The 24934-nt window shown below is 39.7% G+C and overlaps 2 protein-coding genes across 3 annotated transcripts in view; one reads left to right on the top strand and one right to left on the bottom strand.

Annotated features, from left to right (window-relative positions):
- CIR1 (corepressor interacting with RBPJ, CIR1) overlaps positions 1-17167 on the bottom strand; it is a 24453-nt gene extending 7286 nt beyond the window's left edge. Inside the window, exons 1-7 of one of the 2 annotated variants that reach the window (XM_068948553.1) lie at positions 17011-17167; positions 16258-16352; positions 15626-15699; positions 13497-13510; positions 13351-13406; positions 12945-12993; positions 12616-12733 (exon numbers count right to left, since the gene is read on the bottom strand). In XM_068948553.1, the coding sequence (XP_068804654.1) occupies positions 12616-12733; positions 12945-12993; positions 13351-13406; positions 13497-13510; positions 15626-15699; positions 16258-16352; positions 17011-17082 (478 nt within the window). In that variant the 5' untranslated portion in view covers positions 17083-17167. The remainder of the gene's footprint in view (positions 1-12615; positions 12734-12944; positions 12994-13350; positions 13407-13496; positions 13511-15625; positions 15700-16257; positions 16353-17010) is intronic. The other variant, XM_068948554.1, reaches the window with a different exon arrangement.
- SCRN3 (secernin 3) lies at positions 17162-24934 on the top strand. Its single transcript, XM_068948556.1, has 7 exons — positions 17162-17412; positions 17625-17806; positions 18608-18807; positions 19531-19743; positions 22215-22377; positions 22723-22903; positions 23918-24934. Exons 1-7 carry the CDS (start codon positions 17245-17247, stop codon positions 24071-24073), a joined length of 1263 nt encoding a protein of 420 aa, XP_068804657.1. The 5' UTR covers positions 17162-17244; the 3' UTR covers positions 24074-24934.

Raw genomic sequence — 24934 nt, 5'->3', positions numbered from 1 at the left:
TGTCTTCTCCTTTTGGTATCTCCGAGCAGTGTACACACTTTCATATGTACCGAACACCTAGATATTCGCAGTAGTGTGATCAGAGAAACAGAAGAATACAACTTGTCCAAACCTACACAGGAAATCTGGAAGAGAACTAGGACAGAACCCCTAATTTTATGGTTACTTACAAGGACTAGAGTCAGGAGGAGACCAGAAAGGCAGAAAGGCATGAAGGCACCGTTCAAAGTTTTGAAGGCCCTCAAAAGCACAGTTCAAAACTATTTTCTAGAAATAGACCTTTCAGGCCTTTCTTGTGCACAACCACTGGGAAGGGGGTAAGCAATTTTTTTCCCTTTTTTACATAAAAAGCTCATCATGAATGCACAGCATTATTGATTTTTGTGCACTTCTATCCAATCCATTTCAGATGTTCTTTGAAACACGGATCAATACAAGCGAACAAAGAAGCCTGTCCGAGTGGTTACTCAGGCCAGGGTCTAACATAGAACTGCATGTTAACTTTTCAGTTAGCTTCCATATGCTTTTTAGAGGTGAAATCAGCATTAGGTTGAAAAATAGGAACGCATATTAAGTAAGCTTAGAAGGAAAGCAAATTAAGCTAAAAATAAATTTACATGAATTCTTCTTCCTTGTTTATTAATGACATTAGGGAGACGCGTTCACAGCTCTGTCTGCAATGTTTTAGACATAACATGGTTCTACCATAACAAGGACAAGCAACAAATCACTGTTAGCCCCGTTTTGTGGACATATAAAAATTACATCAAACGTACCTACAAAACCCTTAGAAAGTAAATTTTCTGTTTTTGTGAAGTGGTTTGTGAAATAAGCGATTCCTGTTTTGGTCTCCCTATAATCGTGGTGAGGGAAACAGCAATTTAGGTTCAGCCAAGGCTTGTGAGGAGAAGCAAGAACCCTTCTGAAGCTTTATTATATACATTAATTTTTTCTGTAATTACAAGTTTTAAAAAACAATGCTAGGAAACAGATTTAGAAAGCAAATCTACTCTATAAAGTACACATGAACACAATCCCATTTGACCACTCTCTTGTGGTGACACCAGCCAGGCATGACACAAGCATACTGACCGCTGTGGGTGATAACACAGGACTCTTTAGTAGCATAAAATCTTTCTAGTTTAAAAGACATTAACATTTTTGAGAGGACTACACAGGGGAACTTGCTCTCTTGTTTTTTTCCCTTGAACAGCTAATAGCAATGAACTTCTCAGAAGTTCTGATGCCTAATGACTGAAAGACTGCATTGCTACTTTTTTAAGGTAACAACACTAGACTACATAAGGACAATCCAGTATCTGATCTGAGAAATCTAAGTGGTATGTTTTGTATCTGGCTATAAAACCAGGCTGAGAAATTCAGTTAAGACAACAACATTGATAATGGCCACACAACTCGATATCAAACCTCTATTACTATCTACTGTCTATAACACAACACTAGAACCAAGCAAAGCTTTATTCTTATAATTGAATTCCTGCTCAGTGACTTACTTTCCCACCCCCCTTTCCATCACCCTCCAAGATCTTCAGACAAAATAGATATATCTTATAGCCATGTATCTTCATCCAGTGAAGATCCAATTAAGTCATAAACTGAAAGACAGCTGTTAAGTTTGAGCTGAAAGGCTCTCAGGTATGCTTAAAATCCTGGGATCTGATGCTAACTAAGTATTTTTGGTCAGTATCCACCAACTTGCAAAAATTCACAAATACATCAGGAATAGAAAAATATTCTGTGTACTGTGAAAACTGATGCCCTAATATATCCATCTCTTACTTGTGAGACAGCCTGTGAAGAAGCTGGCATGATCTCATGCAGGTGAAAGGCTCTAGATATGACTATGTCATGAATTAACAACAAGTTAGATATAGAAATCCTGTAAAAATAGCTGATTGCTAGGACTTCTAACAACTAGTCTCTCAGCAGTCATCCATCAGCAAACTAAAAATAAATTCAAACTTATAATCTGTTTCATCATCTGTTTCTTACTCTTTCTGAAAGAAGTCAAATGCAGTACCTTGCTATTTTTGAATATAACTATGTGTCAAGCTTATTTTCTGGATTTTTTTCTTTTGGGAAAAAAAAAACACTTTAAAATTTTTCTAGATGATACTTGTTTAAAACTAAAACATTAATCTTCTGTAAAATCCAGTTACAGAAGAGCTTTTTACCACATATAGGAATTAATTCATTGCATACTGATATCATACTTATTTCTCTGCATTAAGACAACTTGTTAAGTTTTCTAGAGCTACAGTTACCTAAAATTATATTAAGGGGTTACACAAAGGAGGCTCCATGGTTAAGAAGCAACAAAAGCTTTTTTAATTTTTTCATGGCCTTTATAATTTTCAAGAAAAAGTTTTCAAGCAAATAGGCTACAGTTTTTTCCTTCTCCTTACTTCTCACGGAAGTTCTTACTGCATTACTCTCTTTTCTTCTACTGAAGATACTATTTAAGGTAAAAAAATCCAGTTAGCTCAGCTGACTTAAAGAGTTGGAGCATAAAATCTGGAAACGCAACCCATTAAATGAAGTGTGCAAAGAAGGATCTTAGTCTTGCACAAAGCACAGCCTGAGAGCAACCTCAAGTCGACAGCTGTTAGTGCATCTCTGTAATATTCATACAATTAAGAAACAGAAGAGTTGTAAATAGAAGTTTTCTGAAGTCTGTGAGAGCCTGAAATTATACTGTATTACAGAAGGATATACTAGGATTTCTAGAACATATTGTCAATTCGCCTGTATAGCAAAGAGCACTCCCATTTCTTATTACATTAACTGAGATCAATTTAACAGAATTAATTCTATCTCTAGTAAACAACTGGGGGGGGGTGGAATATAATTCTAGATTTCAATTACTAAATGCCTAACTTACAGAAAGGTCTCCTACTCCACCTTATAGTGCCCTCCCCAGCCCAGAAACAAAATAAACGTATAGCTAGGATTGACTCTTTAGATTCTGTCCATATTTCTCTTGAAGTTACACATGCGAAGGGTGCATTTAATGCTCTGTTGTTACCAGGATGTTTCTTTTAACAAGCACGGGCAATTAGGAGGACAATGCTAGCTGTAACGCACCATCTAGCATCCCTCCATTAAAATGTCTAAAGCGCATTTTTCAAATTATCCAATATTAAAGGACATTGTGCTAAAATCTCTTTTCATAACGACTGTGATTAAATACCACTTTTTTCTACAACAGTTTCAGTGGCAGTGAGGACAGAACCATAACGTTATGGTCGCTAGTATGGCCCAAAATAGCACTTGCAGTTCGTTTAGTCACCATGCATAGCCTTGACAGTATCTGCTCAATTTATGGATAAAAGCTTCCACTGCTGTCAGCAGTGCAGATGAGCAAACTGAATTACCCTTTGCAATCAATTAAATTTCTAACTAGATTTTGATCGTGGAATACGTACAGAAAGCAAAGACAAAGACATAGTAATAGCGTAACCACTAACTCCACCTATGGCAGGGGAAATTTTAGTAAGCAGTTGTATTCACACAAGTGGTTTGTAGTTATGCATTGATATAAAAATTACTGAAAAAAAGGCAGCAGCTTCCTTATGGTGTCATTTTAACTACTTTTTGACCTACATTTTAACACATGCCCATTTTGTGCACGTACCAGCAAAACAGGCATTATTTAGAATGGAGTTAGACCTTTCTAGAGCTTCCTTTCCCTAAGGAGGGGTTCTGGTGTGGGATAGCTTTTAGTTTATTTGTGTGACCACTTAAGTCTAAATTAACACTATCAATCGTGCCATTAGACTTTTGCTGATTTGGTAACAGACATAGAACTTGCCTAGACATAAACGTAAGACAACTACACAGCTATATCTGCTACCCATATATCACTCTCATATTATACATAAACACACATATTATTCATCAGTATACGCCACGCCATCATGTTTTAAAAGTCACGTATCAATCAAGGACAAGATCCTTTCAAGGCTTATGCTTTTTACTGCATAGATTCTGTTAACAAAGTAGGGCTAAAGCGTGTTGTCTTCCTCCTCTCTCATATGCATCTTAAACAGCATGAGGCCATTATTCTTCCAAAATTTAAATCTAGTTCTCTGTGTAACACGAATACTAAAGCTGTGCTCTGTTATTGCCAAAAATGAAACTGCCAGCTACCACTCAGACTTCAAAACTGCCTTGTTAGTGATCTTTATGCAAAGCAAACCGGAACTTACTGAATTACTGAACTATATACCTCCCAAGCTCACAAACAGTATTTTACTGATCAAGGATAGCATAGCCAGGTGCAAGGGTTCTCAAAGTGGATTATAAAGGAAAATATGTAGTTATCATCTTCAGTGCTCAGATTGAGCACTGGGTCTGCCACATCTGAAGGCAGAGTCCTGTGGATCTGAACAATGCCTGTTAGTGTGGAGTCTTCTTGGTAAAATAAGCGTTGGAAAACCATCCTGCTGGTTGGTTTCCACACGAAGGAGGAAGGTATCCTGAACTCAGAACACTGCCTTCCCTGGATGGTGGCAAAGGCAGAACATTTGGACACAACAGTTTGGGGATTTTGTTTTTAAAAGACAAAAGTAACTTTATAAGTAGCATAAACAGTTCTGTCAATACATCCATAAACATTTCTTCCCTTCTCCCTACGGTCCCATACGTTCTTTTCCATATGGCTTAAAATAAAATTGAACAACAATGTAAAAAAATTACAGACTGAGCCTAATTACACCGTATCTTCTACGAACTTTTATTATTGTTGTGGCAGAGATAAGAGAATACCCCTTCATTTACCTAAAGGGCAATAAGCTATTGTCATGATTATGTGATCGTGATCCTGGTCATGACGAATGTAGCAAATTTATACTGTCTCCACCAATTCAGAACCGATCATTTTCTACTAATAATTTGTCCATCTATTTTAGCGACGACTGCATTCAGACCATATTTATATATCAAAGCAACAGCTGCAGTTGGCATTGAGGGCAAGCAACAAATACAAAAACTTTGTGACTCTTAATTAGCTTTACTTTAGCGGGTCTGTGGTTTAACTGATCGCAGGATTTCAGCATAGCGTACCATGCTTTTTGTCAGAGGCGTTTCAGGGAATCTCGAGTTTCCTTTTACTTTTTTTTGTGCGTCTTAAAAGAAGTAAAAACCATTTACATTATCAAACTGCTATATAAATCCGTATTTCTTGTTTAAATGCTAAGCACAACACTTCTAATACAAATCTGTATTTTATGCACTTACATCAAATACTGAGACTTCTGAAACATAAATGGAGGATTATTCTAAAATGTTACAGTTCTTAGTCTAAGTGAAGATTTTATTAGGGTTCCTACTGTTCACAATCAAAGCACTCAGCTGCAGATCATAAAGGAAGGGTTCATATACTATGCATTTCTACAGATGACCTTTTATACAAATGCTCATAGTTAACATATTCAAATACCTTTTCTTTATGTTATTATAGGTTCAAGAGAACACTTAAATCAATTCCTGCTTTCCTATTGGATGCAATGTAAATTTTTATTTGCTGGGAAACAAAAAGGTACCATATTTGTCACTGAAAAAATGCAGTGAGATTATAGACATAACATAATACAGACACAGATATCCTTTTTTACTGTTTCCATGCGGTTGATAGTGTCAATGATTATTATGAAAAGGAATTTCACCCAAAAGCTAAAGATCACCTGAACACACTAAGTAACAGACTGGTTGAAAGCACAACCATAATTAATTTCAGGGCACTCTGGTAAGGCAAACAAATGGTACCAACTCTAGCAGCTGATAACGGGTCTTTAGATTTAAAGAAGGTTGCATTTATATAGATACGTCAAGAGTTTCTTTATCTTGGTAGAACACAGGACACTAGATACATACGTGTCACTCTACTACATTTTTACCATTAGTTGTCCAAATTTTCCATAACATGCAAATCACTTTCTTTTTCTTCCCTGTAATTCCACTGGAGGGATCATGTATGGAGTCAGTCAGTCAGCCCTAAAACATTCAAAGCAGTCAACAGCAGATGAGGACGCCCAGTAATCTCCAGTCTTAGGTTTTTCAGTCCAAGAGCATAAGAATCCTGTTTATCTTAACATCCCACTGTCTTCTAACCGGAGCATTTACAAAATTATCTCCCCATTTAGGACACTAGTCTTCTTTCATAAGATAGTAATAAACTGTTTCCAAGCTGCTTTTGTTTCAAATAAATATGATAAAAATTGTAAACATTTATGCTTCTGTTGCTTTCCAGCAGTCTCTTCCCCCTCTCCCCCCGCCACCCTTATTGAAAACGGCAGGTTGCTTGCAGAAAAAACGTAGAGGGGTATTTAGTTTGCCCTAACTTCATCTGGCCAAGGAAGTTAGGGGCAATTTTGAAGTGAAATAATAAAACGGTTTTGAAATAGTTTTTATAGAAAACCTACAACTCTCTGTTTTAGTAAAGTCAAAGGCTTTTGAAGACCCACATTGAACTACTGACCTATTTAAAAAAAAAAAAAAAAGCAGCTGTGGTCTGAACTCCCAAAAAAGCACTAAAAGCACAAAATACCGCTGGTGAATGATAAAAAAAAAAAATTGTAAAAATAGGCAAACTTTCCGGATCTAGTGACCTGGTTTTATGTTGGCATACAATACTTATTTTATACATGAATATACGTACACATGCACACAAAGACATAGCCACAAATGATAGTTCCACTTTGTCTGAACTTTGAAAGTTAGGATTTTATCAGGAAAAAACATTCCAAAGCAGTTTAGCCCAAAGAAGCAGTCTGATTGCCTAATTTCAGTTTGTAAAGGAGAAGTAAATCTTATAAGTTGGTCTGTAAGCCTCACAGCTGGAACGTTCTAACACTACTTTGCAGTTTCCAGTGATCAAAGTAAGTTACTTTTTATCTAAAACTACGAATTTCATAATGGAAATAATGCAACACCAGGGGGTGCAGTTATCATGAAATAATTACACTCCCGGGAGATTACAGACAAGGCTGTACCCCAGGGGTGTGATTATCCCATGATAACCACATCCGCTGAAATTGCCTTATTGCAAAAGTAATCTCTATTCACTGGCGAGATATTATTCAATAGGCACTTTAATGGTAAGATTATTATTTTTTTTTTAGCATGAATTACCAAACAGATTAGTAAAATGGTCCCAGAAGCAAAATAACCAAGCCACCAAGCCTAACTCACGGGTACTGACTGCAGCTACTTTCCTGTCTGCTGTAGCTCTGCAGTATATTTCAGACCTTGAAAGAGAGCTGTCTCTTCTCAAAGAGGACAGCTCTGTGCCACAGACAAATGCTTTAACCCTGCAGTCATCTGAAGGCAATGACTGCTCTCTGCGCACAAGATATTCAACGCCGAATCCAAAACAGCAATGCTAACCATTTTACGTGCAAAGAGGAAGATTACAACACAGTCCTCACGTAAGATAACAAATTCAGACACACACATCTTTCTGCTGAACTAAGAGAATCACAGCTTGTAAGGTTTTTCTTTCCAAAAAGTCTATGTTAGTCGCTATTTTACAATGCTTGGAAAACTGTACACTAATGATTAATAACTGTTCTTGATTTCTTCACAGAGAAACAGAACAAAGACTGCAGATAATGCAACTATATCAGACACAAAAGTTTCATTTTCATTCATTTTTAACTCAAACACTTCCTTTGAGGCTGAAAAATAGTCTCAGCCCAGGTAGGACATTTTGTTTTGCTCCCCTTCTGAAGGAAGAGGAAATTAAAATAAAATACATGCTGAACTTGCATCAAGGGCTCTTTAACATTTCCGTTGTGCGTTGGGATACATTATTTATATAACTGCCAAAGGAAACTATAATGGCAATTGAAAGTCAAGTGCACTGTTCTCAAATATCTGGGAATTAAGTAAATAGGAATTTTTTAAAAGCACCTGCTAATAGCAGACTACTCTGGAAAACTTGTGTCAACAAAACATCAAGAGATGCTGAAATTATGAAAACTGCTTTGTGGAAGATCATAATACACAGCACTAAGTCACTGTTCTGTTCACATACTACCTCCTTCTCTTTAACATGACCTGCTCATCTGCATGGAGCAGCCTGTGCGTTATCTAAACTTCAGTAAGATTTAGCTTCCCATTTGAATGAAACTCAGTGATCTGAGCACTTAAAAATATGAAAAGATATCGCCCTTTGGACTTCTACCATACTGAAGATACCATTTCAAACAAGACATTTGATAGCCTGGTTTTGGGAGGAAGAAAGAGAAAGACAGGTAAGGGCTGGTTTTGCTGCTTTTACACAGTAATTTGGCTACGCTAATACAATATTTTTTTCCTCATTTTCTCTCAAAAGCTTTTGAGCAGCAAGAAAGATGAAAAATTCCCTCCAAGTAGGTAAAGGCAAAGGGTACCAACCCTTTTTGCATGCATAAGCATTTGTTAGTAATAACATGGCCACCGCTGTTTTCTTTCCAGGTTAACTTGGTTTAGCGATGTTCCTGAGAGCAGTGACCTTTCTGCACTGGAAACTTCTGAAGACTTCAAAGTTGCACCACTGATTCCAGACATGAGTCTGATTAGCATTTAAGATTCTCCCGTGGTTCCTAATCTTGTGCCTATGTTTCAGCCCTTCTTTAGGGCAGAATATATGAAGCTTCTGCCATTTCTGCTCTACTCTGTGGACAGAAACGCATTTGGGTAGATGCGCAAAGTCAGCAGTGAACAAGACGAAGTCATCTATCTTCCTTCGTATTAAGTGTGCCTCTCTCAGCAGAACGAGGCTCAGAAGAACAAGACCTGTTAGAAGTCGCGCACTGGGTAACACAGGGGAGGCCAGGCCATCTCTTAAAAGCCACTCACGCAGCAATTAGTGATGTGAACGTATTTGGGACATCAGACTTCGAACCAGGAGGCAGAGGCTCCCCAAGCACTGACCGCTTTGGGATTCACGACCAGCCAGCAGGCTCTGCAGCACACCGACTAGCGTCGTCCAACGTCCCGCTAATAGGTGGTGAGCTCCCCCAAAGAAGGGGGATTTTCAAACTTGTAACAGCGTTCAGCACACGATTAGGACAGAAGTTAAGAATCCTAATCTAAAAAGGGTAATGCAGCTACCAAGCCCTGCCTAGAAAAAAAAATCATTTTGTTCTGTTTTGGTGAAAAATGATGCCAGATCATCTTTTATCATAAGACCATAAATCTGAGGGAATAAAGTGCTACCCAGTAAATCACTTCCAAGCAAAACTGAGCTCTTTTCCTATCAAAAAGAAAAAACCCTTTAGATTTGCCCTTCTCTTTTTTTTTTTTTTTTTTTTAAATGAGTTTCAATGATACGTAGCCTAAATTGGGTTATTCTAACACAATTAGTTTCTTAAACTAACTGGAGTTGAGGTTAATCGATTATCATACTAAAATTCTATTCCAGTTTCATTTTTATTCTTTATTATATCTCTTTATTTCTCAGGTAATTACATCCTTTCATTTATGAGACGATATTTATATTTCACTTTCCTGACACACAAATCGGGAATAAGCTCTCAAAGACGAGGTTCCTCCATATGGAATTCCTTCCTGACCTTTAAAAAGGCTACTTGCTTTGATAATTCAGCCCAACATTTTTCAACCGTCTTTTGAGAGCTGGTTGCAAACGTATTTGAACACTACTGGAACACGGCTGGGCGCAAAGGAAAATACGTTAGCACCCATACGTGTTAGCACCCACATCCCACGACTGGCTGTTAACCCTCTCCCCGCCCCAATTAAACATACATTTCGGATCTGCTGTACACAATACCCAGCCGCACCATCCTTGACACCCCTCTATCCGTCGTTCTCTGCAAAGAGAAGCCCGTGATTTCTTCTGCGTTCCAGAGGTGAAGGTACAGCTTCGGAGAATTGTCCGTTAGAGTTCAGACCTTGCCAAAAAAAACCCAAAGAAACAACAACAAACCCACCTACAAAGCCATTGGGCTAGTGCTGGCAACCACAGTAAAGGACAACTCTGGATTATTTATAAGCTTTCTATCAGTTTTCTAGGCACAAGAGGAGACATTTACTTGTGAAATGGAGGGGGAAAAAAGGAAATTCAAGTGCTTAAGTTTGTTTGTTTGTTTTAAACCTAATCCTCGGTTTGTCAAACGCAGAAAGGTTCCATAAAAAAAGACAGTATCATAAACAACTCTCTGACTAGCTACAAAGCGGTGTTTTCTGCAATTCTAGTCGATCTAAATAAGAACGTTGTGGCAACAGACATGCCCACAGTACCCTAAAACAATCGGCTAGTACGTTAAGAGTTTAGCCTAGAGACACATACAGCCGAGCCGCGGGGCAGCGGGAGTGCGTGTGTGACACCAACAACTAGACACAACTCTCAGCGGTGCAATGACAATTACTTACTAACGTCCCAGACAACGCAGGACTGGTTTCATGGCTTAGTGCAAAAAATTCTGTTTTATTTATACATGACAAACTTTAATATGCCGTGCGGATGAATTATGGTCTCAAGAGAATCAGTGAATTCAGTAACGCGGGTTCTCACTTAACTCTAGGGCTTCATTTACGTACATGGAGCTTTCAGAAGTCTCACACGAGTGTAATTTAGCTCTTATTAAATCAGATGAAGATTTAGAAGAGTAGATGAAAGGATTGCATGCCTGAGGTTAGAAAAAGCAGACAACCTTTTATCGGTTGATCTAATTAAAAGATATTACCATTTCTCGATAAGCCTTGTATCTTCTATTAAATCAAGACCTTACAATTGTTTTAAACTTTACCTGCAGTGTTTTACATAGAGTTTCCCTGAAAGGAAGAAAGAGCAAGTAGCAGTATCATTACAGCTGACTGCTCAAACCCAGGAACACAGTGTCTTACAAATTATATATACAAACCGTGATCTGTCGCCCACCCCTACTCCCTGAAATCCTTCCTCTCAGCCTGCTAACAAGTCTGTGCTCAGCACAGCACGCTTTCTTTTAAGGTCTGGAGCCGAAAACGCGAGAGCATTTGCACAGTCTGAGAACACAGAGAGTTTTACAGCACCTTCCTTCATGCAGAGGACACCGTATGCGCTAAATCCCTCTCTTCAGGCTTAGAATGACTGGAAAGCTACCCTGAGAATGTCTTTCGGACCAGGAAACGCTCACAGCAGCCGAACGTTTCTTACAGCTAGATAGTTCAGTTAGCTGTGAAGCAAACACTTGGTCTTCCACAGACGCTGCAAAGTGTTCTGATTGCACTGCTAGGAATAACACGGAGCCCGTTTTCAAGTTTTGTGTAAGGACGTACAAATGTTTTCAAATTTCCCAGCCAAGCGCTCTTAAAAATTACCCATATCATTTGAATTGGAAAAAAAAAGAATTGAATTCTACATGTCAGACATATTTTTATGCTGTAACAGCTGCACGATATCATTCTGCCACCACCATCAGCAAACCCTCCATGCACAATTTCTGCTAAGATAAGGAGGAGGTAAGAACTTGATTGAAAGTTATAACTTACTGAGTATAACGGCAGAGAATAACAACTACAGGACCGGATGGCCAATAAAAGGATATATTATCAGACCATGCCTAAAAGCAGAGTAGCGTAAGAGGCACTATATCCTTTAAAAGTCTTCTGAAGCTTCATCTCAAAGAAATAACAGGTATCTAAGTGGTCTAATTCCAAAAGATAAGACAAGATGTAACATGGACTAAAACTAAGAGCTACCACATAAAATAGATAACTTGAGGAAAGACAGCAAAATAGAAGCTATCAAGTGTGCAACTGTAATAGTATTCTTGCAAAACTGAATACATAACATCGCACGTGACTGTAAGTGCAATACAGAAACCCCGAAGAGTCACCCATGTTACCAGCTGCCTTTTTAACGTACCACAATTTTAAGAATATTCAAAATATTACAATCTTAAATTGCAGAAAGCAAAGCACTCCTAGCAGAATTGTTACTGTAGGCAAACAATATTCAATTTGAATGACTATATCCATGCCTGTAAACCTCAGTTACTTCTAAATGCCATGTGGTTTTAACCAATAGGAAAACTAAGAGAAGAAAAAACAACTGTATTTCATGAAGCAACAGAGAGCCAAATGAAAGGAAACCAGACATTTGAAAATATAACCTTAATTTCTTGTCCATTTATAAAAGCATTTACTATGACTATTAAATAAATAAATAAAATAAAGCCTCTCCTTTTTCCCCAAATGGTTTACAAAGATGTAATTATGTATTCTCATCTTTCCAAATAGTATTCCTGAATTTCAACTGGGACAGTCTTTGATAGTTCTAGTCATTAATTATTTTTGTGACACCAATATCGTTGTTCTGATATAAACAGTCTCACGGCAGCTTCTGAATTTCTGCCACAGAAAGATCAAAGCAACAGTCATTGCAGACTATTTTTTTTAACTCACACGTTTGATTGGAAAAAAAACAGATCCTCAGCATTTCAAACACTTAACTTGAAATTGTGGATACTACATTTGGAACAAAGAAGCCTCTTCCCCATTTCATCAAACATTTGAAATACAATAAACTTAAATCTTCCAAAATTAAACCTGACAAGTTCCTCCAGAATGTATAACCAGCACCTTTGAAGGAAATTCAGTGCCTACCTGAACCATCAGTGGAGACCGAACTTGCATTAATTCCAGAAAGGCCAAACAAAGGACATTCTCGATCAGTGTTTACGTGACCCCACTTGTGGCACTTAATACATCTCACATTCCGCACCTAAAGGAAGAAAAAAGAAACAATTGACAGAATTTAGTTAACAATACAACTTAACATTTACAGAAACGTCTGTGTTATTAAGCAAAAGGAAGGCTTTTAAACTCACTGAGAAACAGGCGACAAAATTAAGAGAGTCCGTGTGAATGTTCTGCAGTTAGATAATATTTGAAATAACCCAAGACATCCACAGAGTGAAATTTATGTAACTTGCCTGGATACCAAATGGCTGATCTCTGATATTCATATCATCCTTAGCATATCTGTTAAACAAAAAACAAAAAAAACCCCCACAGATTAAGTCTTCATTTTTTTTTAAAAAAACGTTATGTATAAAACTACTGTAAGTCCTGTTACTGCTAAATGTGCATCAATTTCAGAGATATACTTCTGGTAAGCATTAGTTTTAATGTGTTTTCAAATACGGATGTAAAATTCAAACAAAAACTAAGCTTATCTAGGAGAGGGTTCCAGCTTTAACTAATTAAGTGTGAAGACATGAAAGAATTACGCAAATGACTTGCTTGAATATAAAAAAAAGAAGAAAGTAAAAGAAAAGGATGTGGAAATTAAGAAAGAAAAAGAAATTTTTTTATTTGGATAAAATCCACGTGTCTTACTTTTCTCGAGGGGCGACTTTTTGCCATTCAAATTTGTACTCAGTCTCTCCTTCTTGCTGTAAAATATAAAACATGGAAAGGCTGAAATTTATTATACGTTTTAAGTAAGTAGGAAGAAAACATTGAGAAATGATGTCATGAATTACCTCTTTAGTTTCTTCTGCAAATTATCAGAAATCATGAAAAAAAGAAAAGATACATTAATTATACACATAACATACAACTGGTTTCTCATCTGGAGGAAAAAAGATGTTATGGCTTACCCTAATACAATAGCAACAACACTCAGAAAGCAATTTTATTTAAATAGAGAGCACTAATAAACAAACAACTTCCGGTATATTCAATTACAAATCCTGTACTACTAGAATCATCTTTTAACCGTATTGCTTAAATATACGAGCACTAAACATCTTACAAGTTTGCAAAGGAAACATTGGACAACAGGACAGCAGAAATATCCAGGAATTGGATATTTTGCACAGATTGCTTTTTCTAGGTTCAGGTAGAGAAGAACTGAGTTTTACAGCCACCTCATTCTGTACAGAATAGTGGCTACAGAGGGAGTTTCCCATTTTAGTAGGTTATCATTAGTTTTAGAAACACGCCTACTTAGAATTTACTTTATGAAGTTTGGTAGATAAGCCTGATCCACATTTCTCAAGAAGAATAAGTACATGTCTTGCAGTACATGTCCACTCTGTTAGAATGTGCTTTTTCACTGGCTGATTTATAAAATGGACATTCTAATTTATGAAAGCTTTTCCTCTCACAGGAGTTTTAATGTACTTTCTAGCAGGCACGGGCCTACTGTAAAACAAGTTACATTTATATTAAACTTAATTCTTTGGCTAAAAGGATCTCATAAAGCAACCAAAAACTTGTTAATGAAAATCAATGGGTCACTTACTGTGTCAGTCCCATGGGCCCATACTTACATGCGTAGTTTCATGTTTTTAAAACTTCACATACCAGGGAAAGAGGATTTATTTTTAAATAAAACAAAATGCATTGGCTATAAAGGAAATTCATCCGTATTCAACAGATAAAAAATTAAAAAGATGAAATTTCAGCTTTGCGGGGCTGGTATCCCTAGGCTTTGTAGCTAGTGAAAAGACAATGGAGTCTGAGCCTCCTTCAGAGGGCAATTTAGAAAGGGTCTAACTTAAAACCTTTGTATCATCACTGATGAGTCTCTTCTTTCTCTTTAGCTGGAAAGGAAGCTTGGGCTGCATAATAGCTTTAACAAATTATTCCTGTTTCAGTAAATCAGCAGAACAGCTTTGCAGGACAACTTGTTTTCTCCCCTTCTTACAAAAGTAGTTTAAGAATTATTAGCAACAATATTTAGGTTTAAAATTAGTTTAAAAATTAAAAAAAAAGGATTATTTGCAAAAATATTTAGTTTAAAATTACATTCACTCCGAGTTTAAGGGATTAGTTTAAGAGTTTTTAAAGAGAAATAACTGCAAAATTTGCTCTACAAGAATGAACCTATCCAAGCATTTCCAAGGGTTTCAGTTCAAGGGGGAAAGGTGCACTTTACAGGGAACACTGTTAGAATGTGTTTTTCTACTACCTTTTCTTAATTCTGCCCTTACTCACACCAACCATTTAATTTTAGGAAAGTCTGAATACATCCACTAGGTATTTATTAACTCTTGTTTATAGATCTAGTAAACACAGTCTTAGTCAGACCCATCAGAGTCAGGTCAAGTAGCATTTTTGATTATAGATTCTCCATGGTTAGTTTATAAATCTTCAGCAAATTAGCTGGTTGCCTTGACGTTTTCTATGCCTAACCTGCGTCAAGTCAAATTTTGGGCAGAATTTTTAAGCAAAAACGGCTCTGCTGCTTCTAGAAAGGAGACTAAGCCAGAACACAGGGTTGTAGTTGCCTGTGATAAAATAAAACTCAGTCATTGTGTCGGTCTAGTCTTTCTCATCCAAAGGCTTTATAACTGGCACAGGAAACACTTTTGCTCAAGAACAGAATTTCTGCTGTTGCTGTGAAAAACTTTTATCTTCTTCCTTTCACGCCAAATTGTTCGTTTAAAAGTATTTATTAGTGTGGGAGAAATTAAAGTTGTGTGAGATTAAAATTATTAAATGCTACATATTATTGCATATTCCCACAGGGAAGTAGAAAAGTCATACCTTCCAGTATTACATCACTGTGAGCGTGTTATTTTAAAATAAAAGAGTTTGTGCTTATCTCTTTGGAGGGTTTTTAGCTTTGCAATGTTGTCTGCTCAAGATCAGGAAACCAGAGTACCTTTCTTTGCTCCAGGTGGGGCCTCATACATGAAGTTAAGACCATTCTTCACACGCTCATCACCCATAAGCAATCTAAATGAGAAAGACAGAGTTTGGGGTAATACGCATAAACGTTCACATTGATATTGCTTGTTTAAACATTTAGACAAGAAACGTGCACAAGGAAATTGTCACCATAACTGGGAATTTCTCATTGGTTAACTTCAGTATCGGAAGTTGAGTATCGAAGAGCTGAGAGCCCAGTCAATACTTCTGCATGCGCCGCTGCGTGCTAAAAATCACACACTGCAATCACAACTGAAACATAACTCTGTGCCCACAGCTTATGGAAGACAAATCTGCATGATCAAAATATGCTGCTATACCAGTTCACCTGCTGCTCTGTTAGATGTAACATTTAGTGACATGAATTAGATGACTCACGCAAACTACCCGAAAAACTGATGATAAGGTCCTAAGAAGTTCTTATGACTTTGGCTTAAGTAGATACCAATTTGTGAGCCACTGTCCTCTTCTGTTACTAAGATCAGTGCGAGACAGGGCTTCAGATAACCCACAGCTACACGTCCTTCGTTGCCACGAAAAGAAGAGAGGGCAGGAGGACGTGCGCGATGTTGCGCCAATTCTCACCTATTATCATAGGATTCCTGTTCTTTAAGGTACTGTTGCATTAATTCTTCTTGTTTCTTCTTATCATACGATATTTTCTGTTCCGCCATCCATACCTAGTTAAAACAAGTAAGTTTCTACTTTAAACAAACAAAAAACCTAGAACCTTCCTGTACGTGAAATATTGGGAAAGGATGGGCACACCACGCCCCACGGGTGTCTTCCTGAAAAGCGTGTGGCGTCTGTCCAGAGAACCAGACGTTCAGAAGCTGGAGCCAGAAAACAAAGAAAGTCATGTGAATGCGTGAGAAAGCTATTCCTTATTTAACGCTAGTTTCTCCAAGTCAAAATTAACGTTGTGAGAAGACACTAGTAAGGACGCCTTTCTCGTTACAGACTAGTTTACGCCAAGAGAACTATTCATCACGGAATAAGAATACTCGCGCTCTATTTCTCTGCAGTAACTGCTGAATTTCAAAGACATATCCAATCTCAACTGCAGTAGCTCTTACACGCCGGTAACCCAGTACAGGAGCGTAGGCTGAGCAGCTGCGCAACGCTACCGCCGACACCGCTCCGTCCCTCAGGGCGCGGCAGACCCGGCCGCTTACGTTCCCTCCTCCCGCAGCTCCTGCTGCTTCCCGCTGCGCCCGGCGGCGGCGGCGGCCGCGCTCCCGCCCTCCCTGCCGGCCGCCGCCTGCCCCGGCCCGGCCGCGGCAACGGCTCCCTGCGCGGCGGGCCCCGCGGCGGACACCCCCCCCCCGCCCCGCTGACCTTTTTGATGTTGGATTTCGAGGCGGGGTGGAAGTCCTTCTTGCACATGAAGTTGGCGAACGACTTCCCCATGGTGGCGACGGCGACACGGGGCCCTCCGCCCGCTGCCTCGGCCGGGCCTTCCGGGTCGGCGGCGGCGGGCGGGCCTTCCTGCGGGGCGCCGCCCCGCCCCGGCTCCCGGTTCCGGTTCCACCTCCGCCGCCGGCTGCGGCTCCGCTCCGGCCCGCTGCCGCCATGGCCGCGCGGCCGCCGCCCCGCTCCTGCGACACCTTCGTGGCGCTGCCGCCCGCCGCCGCCGGGGGCCGCGTCGTCTTCGGCAAGAACTCGGACCGGCCGGCGGACGAGGTGCAGGAGGTGCTGTGCTTCCCGGCCGCCGCCCACCCGCCCGGCGCCCGCCTGGAGGTGAGGCCGCCGCCGCCGCCGCCGCGGGGGGCGGGGGGGAGCGCCTGGCCCTTCGTGAGGAGCAGCGGCCCTTCCAGCCGGGCCGCCTGCACCTTTCACCCCGCTTTCCGCTTAGTGGCTTAGGCGGGAGCGTTTGCGTGTTCGTGGCGGTCGGGCCCGGCCGCGAGGGGCGGCGGGGCGCCCGTCTCACTGGCGGCCGCCCTCCGTTGCAGTGCACGTACGTGCGGGTGGAGCAAGCGGCGGAGACCCACGCCGTGGTGCTGAGCCGCCCCGCCTGGCTCTGGGGCGCCGAAATGGGCGCCAACGAGCACGGCGTGTGCATCGGGAACGAAGCCGTGTGGGGGAGAGAGGAGGTCGGCGACGGCGAAGCTCTTCTGGGCATGGATCTCGTAAGGTCTGCGCAGGCCGCTGCGGTAAACGGCACTGGATGCGGAGTCCGGGGTCCTCTATTGGTTTTTCTTAAGCGTTCGTTTGGAGTTGCGGGTGGAAGCGAGCGCTTGCTGCGCGCGTCTGTCTCTTCTGCCCTTCCAGCCAGGGGTGAAAATAAGTATTTCTTGGCCCAGCAGCGAGATTCCTTCTCTCTGGCGGGAGCTGGGAATCTTTGGAAAGAGGCATCAGGCACTGGAGTAGACCCTACCAAGGAAAGTACCACACGTTTTTCTCCCTACAAAGTTTCTACTAAACTGAAACAGGGCTCAAAAGGAGCACAGCTGACTTGAGGAACTGGGCGTCGGGCCTTTTCCCAGGGGTCTGTTTTCATTTCCCAGTTCCCCCCTCTCGCGCACGTACCTTTCGGTTTCAGACCTAGCCCCGCGTCCCCATGCCAATGGCGGGGGCAGCTGCTTTTGCCCCTCTTACCGTGTGCCAAGATAGCCCTCACTAACCTACGCTAAGCAGTCAGTCAGGTCGTCTTGGTGCCGTCTTCCCCCCTAGACCGATATTCAGTGAGGGCCAAGGCATTTCCTAGGAGCCCTCTGTCTGCCCTTCTGTATTTCTGTTTGGTTGTTTCCCCCCACGCTAAGGACATACGGTCACTGGACCCACTTTAAATGACTTGCTCCTGTCTCTCCCCAGATCGCTTAGGCAGCAGGTACACACAGAAAGAGCGTTCCCGTTCAACGTGAATATTCATGCTGAATAGTTACGTGCAAAACGTTTAATTCCAAAGGTAATATCTTCCTTTTGTTTTATTTAGGCTTGGACTCGAGAGAGCGGACACAGCTGAAAAGGCCCTTACTGTCATAGTTGATTTGCTAGAAAAATATGGACAGGGAGGAAACTGTATGGAGAGCCATATGGCTTTTACATACCATAACAGTTTTCTCATAGCTGACAGAAAGGAGGCATGGGTACTGGAAACATCAGGAAAATACTGGGCAGCAGAAAAAGTAGAAGGTATGGATCTCTGTTAGGATTTTGGATATTTCCAGTGTACTGACAATTTGTCCACTTTTCGCTCACCATTTAATTACCATTTAATTAAGGCATCAAAGTAGCCTCCCCATATGTACACTTGTACGTACAAGTGTAGCACGAAGTTGCTTACTGGGCCCTCAGTGTAGACAGGGCAGCAGTCTCACAGGGGAGCTGAGCCACCCAGAGGGGCCCTCTCAGAGTCAGAGGTGACCGCTTCTGCACTCGGAAAGGGAGGACAGCAACAAGGTCAGCATGAGAGTAGCAGCAGTATGGACAATCTTAAGCATGGAGGCAATCCAGTGCAATTGGTTGGGGAATACTGCCAGGATTGGTGTGGTTGGGCCCTGGAAAATATTAGTGTCCGGTTCTTCCATTGGGCTCCAAAGGACAAGCTAGGTCTTTGGACAGTCTAAGGGGAAGAATGTAGAGATGAGAACGAGCAGAACTGAACATGAAATACGAGGATGGCAGTGAAAGTAAAATGACTCGGAGCTGAGGCAGCAAATGAATTTTGATCTGAAGATACAAGCAGCCAGAGAGAAAGAGAGAAGGCCAAAAATAAACCACAGGATTGCACAGATCTTGTAGGAAACTCCTAAATGCATCATCTCCTTCAGTAAGGTAATAACCTAAATGTAAACCAAGTGTTAGGAAAAAGCATTAGATATATTAAAATGATTTTTTTCCTCACCTTAAAAACAGGAGGTGTACGGAATATTTCCAATCAGCTCTCTATCACAACCAAGATTGACAGAGAACATCCGGAACTGAGGGAATATGCCAAAAGCAAGGGCTGGTGGGATGGGGAAAAGGAATTTGACTTTGCTGCCACGTATTCTTATGTAAATACCGCCAGCATGACTACATCCAGAGGCCGATACTGTGAAGGCTATAAACTTCTGAACAAACACAAAGGTATCATTCTTGTTTTGTTTGTTTCTGTAAGAAACAGGAAGTGTTTAGTAAGTTACATTAATATAAATCATAAACAATTAAACATCTGCTGTGAGGTCGTCATTCATATGATTTGGTGAAAAGGAGAATTTACTGGATCAACTTTTTGTTTAAAGGAGGAGGAACTGCTCAACTTTGAAGTCTTCCATCCATTTTTGCCAATTTGGGGTAGAGAAAATAAAATATAGGTCCAATATCAAACACATACAGCTACAGTAATGACACTTTGAGGTCACATTATGGCCACACTGCTAAATGCCTCATAAGACTTAGTTCTGGAATACTTACATTATTACTCTATCTCTAAGAAAAAACGGGGGCTAAAGGAGACCATCAGCCCCTAACAGTCTTGTATACCACTTTAGTCTGGTCCTATTCATTACAAGTCTAAGACGATGGCACAGTGTTTGCATACATATTTTGTGTTTATTTTTTGGATTGTGTAGGGAATTGTTTTTCACATCCTTGTGGTTTCCTTATACCTGTTACCCTCCCTTTGCGTACTCTTATATATAAAACACACACACTCTGAGAGCAGAGTAAAGGAATTTTCTGTACTCTGAGCAGGCACTCCTAATTGCTAACTATCCACATAACTTTTTCAGACTTCAACAGAGAGAAGCTATTACTTGTCTTCTAACTGCTTCCACCTGGCAGCAATTTGCTGCAACTCAACATTGCATCTGTATTCACTTGTTCATTTGAAATAATTAATCTGAACCAAAATAAAACTGCACCCCTGTGTTTTTTATTTATATCACTGAGCTCTACCAGACCAGTTTTAGCCTTTAGTTGATGTGTCAGAATGAATTACCTTTTGCTTTCCTGCTTTTAGTGATCATGTAAATCCTGCATTCATTTTGGGAATTGCAGGTTCTGAATACTGAAAGCATCTTTATAATAAATACCTGTATTTACCTGTATTATAACAATGCTAAGGTTCTGTCAGTGTTTTCATTCTAAATCCCCATTTTTCAGGCTTTTACCAGAGCCATTATAAATCGCACTAGGTGGGCATGTGATCAGCTTCATATAGCTTCAGTTTGTTTAGATTTATTTTAAATAGGTGCCCTAAGTAAAAGCTATTTGGTTTAGAGCAATAATAAAATCACTGGTTTCTTATTCTGCCCTTCCTAACTTTTTTCATTCAGTGGCATTACCTTTTTTTTTTTTTTTCTTATAAACTGTCCTCACCTTGTGAAGACCATTTTTTGATAAACGTTATTTACATTCAAAAATAAGCAACTGATTTTGAGAATACACAATAGTAACAAATATGTAATACCTTCTTTTCTGCTGGACAGGTTGCCAACTTGCAGCTGACAAACTAACTGTTGCTGCTTTTAATTTCTAGTTTGCCGATTTGTTGAATTCTCTGACTTTCCCAGGCAACTGTGGGAATACGTTAGGGAAGAGTGTTTCCTTGTTGAAACGTACTGCTGCATGCCTTGTTTACAGGCAATTTGCATTGTGTATAAGAAAAAATGGAGACATGTGACTTAGCAGCAGTCTGATTATTTTTAATACTTAAGAGGAAATAGCAAGGCAGTTTAAAAGGCAGTTTAAAAAGGAAAAAGTTTAAAAGTCTTTATGCAGCCAGAACTTCACTGAGAGAACCACTGTAAGATTAAGTAGTAATGATATCTTGCAGTTTTTAAAAAAAAAAAGAAAAGTGAATGAACAAACTTTTGTCTGCTACAAGCATATGATCAATTAGTACACTAAATCTTTCAATAAAACTACTGTAGCTGCTGCCTGTTAGAATATTGGATTGTGTAGGGATAGAACGCCACTATGTAAGCTTCTACAGTATAAGGGAACAGCAACAGCACTGAACATTAGCCACAGAGACACAGGGCAAAGGTTCTCTTTTACCTCATTTAAAAGAGCAAACTATTTTCATAAGGCCGTTTGGTGCTATACCTCTCATAGGTGGTTGATCAAGACTTCATTACAAAGGGATGTACTATTGTAGTTTCTGTTGATTCTGGGTATAAAAACATGTTACTCTCTAGCAGATCATTTCAATTGTAATCTTGAAACAAGTACTTCAGCCTTTAATCCAAGCTGTTAATTTTCATCTGAAGAGTTACTGTGTGAACACCCATTTGCTAGCCATATGTATCTCAACCTCTCTGGAAAAATCTTCCCCTCCTCCCCCCTCTTTTTTAGTAGTTTTGAGTCATAAATGTTATCGCTCATTATCACCTACTCTTTGAAATAAATACTTTAGGGAAAACAAAAATAGTATTTTTAAGTGTGTTACATCTTAAAGAAAAAAAACACCCTATCAGCATACCTTTTTGCCAACATGGAAAACTAAAATTAGTATTGCCTATTAAAGGAAAAAGCAGCCAGTTGTAGAGAACTTGCCATTTAGTTGATAGTATGAATACTGCTGCTTATAAATAATTGTTTTGTACCTTAAATAGGCTCTATTACTCCTGAAATAATGATGGAAATTCTTCGTGACAAAGAGAGTGGCATTAATATGGAAGGTGGATTTATGACAACTGGAAGCATGGTCTCTGTATTGCCTCAGGACCCTGGTCTCCCTTGTATTCACTTCTTTACAGGAACTCCGGACCCCGAGAGGTGATGTAGCAGCAAATCACTGATACAAAATATTGCAAATATCTGAATGAAAAGTAGCATAATTTTGTCTAATTATATTTCTTTTGTTATTTTTGCTGAAAAACATTTACAAAGTCAAAAAGTAAGGGGAACAAAATGCATAAAATCTTTAGGGGCTCATGTGTAATCTACTTAGTGAACCTGAATTAAAAATAGGTTAGGATTTTTTTTTTTTTTTAAAGACTTCTTCCATGAGAGAAAAAAGAAATAGAACGGGAAAAAGAAAAAAACCCAACAATTTACTGATTTGGCAATTCTAATAAAACTGTATCAGTAAAGGATATTTGTTCTATTTTCTCTTTCTAGGTCTGTATTCAAGCCTTTCATTTTTGTGCCCAATATTACACAGTTATTAAAAACTAGCTCCCCTACATTTGGTCATGATGATCCAGTTAAGAAGCAACCGCGTTTTCAGACTAAGCCAGACCGAAGACATGAGCTCTATAAAAAACATGAAAGTGCTGCTGTAGTTATGGAAACTACTGAGGTATGTTGATTAAATTAGATTTCAATGCAAGCAGGTGGTTTATATGAGCTCCTTGCTCACGTTTTGTTAATGTGATACCATTTAATGGCTCTCTGATGGATGGTGAGGAACACTGTAGTGCATCAGAGACCAATCTTCTTGGCATCTGGCAGGCATATGTTTCAGAAATGCTGAAAAATTGCAACTAATGCTTTGCTGTACTCCCAGGCTTGGTCTCAAGGCAAATATCTGCCCTGCCCATCTTGCAAAGAAGCAGGCCACGCATACTCTCCTGCAGTAGTCACACAATGGGGAGGTGGTTGAGCAGCAGCAGGCAAACGTACAGCTCCCGATAAGAGTACTTAAAACTCCTCAGCACCCTGCTCTTGGGCAGTAAGGAGGTCAGGCCTTTTGTCCCTGCTTGGTATCGACAGACTTATTCAAGTACTCCATGTGCTGTCAGACCAACTTAAGAGAAAAACAAACCTTATTTTTGTCTTTTACTTAGTTTCCTTTACTCTGAAGTAACCAAAACAAGGTGGCAATAAACAGTTTCCGTTGAGAAACTTCCACATGTAGAAAGACCCTAAGAAATGATGAAACTTAGAGCAAAGATCAGTGGCCAGACAGGGAGATGGTTGCTTACTCCTAAACAGTAGCCCCTCTCCTATTCTAAAGGCTCTTATCCAAAACTAAACAAGCTTTTGAACTGAAAAGGTACATAGATACACGTTGCATAAAATGGACATCAGCCCACTTAAGTTTTGCTAGCATAAATTCCTGGAGCAGCATTTATGTTTGTCAGGCCATCAAGCAAGGAATGTATAATACTGTAGGGAGATGAAGTAAGTGCTAGACGTTAGAAAGGAAGTACTGATCCAAGAAAATCCGCCATGGTGCTATCTTCTACCAACAACAGCTTGTACCCTAGAAACAATTAAGAGGTTAAATAGTGACTTTAAAACAGTTCTGTGAGAGTGAACGCTAAATAGCTCCATAGAGCTTTTAGTGAAATACAGACTTTTCTTTTTGCAGAAAAAAGGTAAAAGGATGCTGGAACAGATGCGGAAACTGGAGAAACAGAAAATTAGTGAAATGGAATCAATCCTGCAAAACAGATGTCTTGACATGAACCAAGCTGTTAACCTTTTTTCACAGTGCGTAGAAGAAGAACTCAAAGTATATACATAAAGCTACTATTTGAATGCAGTATAATTCAGTTTTATGATTACCTCTTCTAATTAAGTGGATATATAGATTACATCTTATTTTCAATATACCAATTGCTATGGACAGTTTCAGAGATGTGGATTCATGTTTGGGCCAAGCAGTATGCAACAATGCTGAAAAGGCTTTTCAGAGCTAGGGAGTAGCTCTGTGAGTGGCATACAGCTGTCAGCAGAGATCGATTTGCCAACAAGCTGAGAGGCAGTTAGAAACCAGGTAACTTGACTGACTTACCTGGACAATAGATTGGATGAAGAACACCAACTCAGATTTGGACAACTCCCCTTCTAGTTACACGCTTAAGTAGCTTTTATAATAATCATCATACGTGAAATTCAAATTGTCTGAATTAGACTTGGCAACACTGGATGACTTCCTAAAATATGGAACTTGCACTGAATAAAAAGGAAGGTGATATGCAAGCCAAGCAAGACTGATTTCCAACCGTTTGATAAAGCCCTTTAAGATATGCGTCATATGTGAGCCTTCTACTCCTTTAATGCAAACTGAGCATAAGAGTCCAAGATATATTAATACCAAATCGCAGTTACAATTATACAATAATTTGTTCTGAAAATCTAAAAACATGAAATTCAACAATTGAAATGTCCTGCAAGTTACCTCACAGTTGGCTTTTCACTTATAGCAATAAACTAATGGAGCAGTAAAAATCCTTGAACTTCATAGTTCCAGTGATCTAATTTTACTGTGAACCTTTTGTGCCTGTGCTGCCACCAGAATTTCTTAGAAGCTGAATAGGACACTGGACGCTCATCAACTGGAAGGTATATTTAATAAAATGTGGTGTTCTGCCTGTTTTCCTCA

This window comes from Struthio camelus, chromosome 6, assembly GCF_040807025.1.
Source record: "Struthio camelus isolate bStrCam1 chromosome 6, bStrCam1.hap1, whole genome shotgun sequence".
In the NCBI taxonomy this organism is placed as follows: domain Eukaryota; kingdom Metazoa; phylum Chordata; class Aves; order Struthioniformes; family Struthionidae; genus Struthio; species Struthio camelus.
The sequence above is the reverse complement of the archived record's forward strand: the minus strand, read 5'-3'. Positions and strand labels throughout refer to the sequence as shown.

Excerpts from the sequence above, each read along its gene's own strand:
- SCRN3 (XM_068948556.1), top strand. The coding sequence starts at position 17,245 with ATGGCCGCGCGGCCGCCGCCCCGCTCCTGCGACACCTTCGTGGCGCTG. Across the intron at positions 17,807-18,607 it reads CTGGGCATGGATCTCGTAAG|GCTTGGACTCGAGAGAGCGG; the intron begins GTCTGCGCAGGC and ends TGTTTTATTTAG. Across the intron at positions 19,744-22,214 it reads ACTTCTGAACAAACACAAAG|GCTCTATTACTCCTGAAATA; the intron begins GTATCATTCTTG and ends TACCTTAAATAG.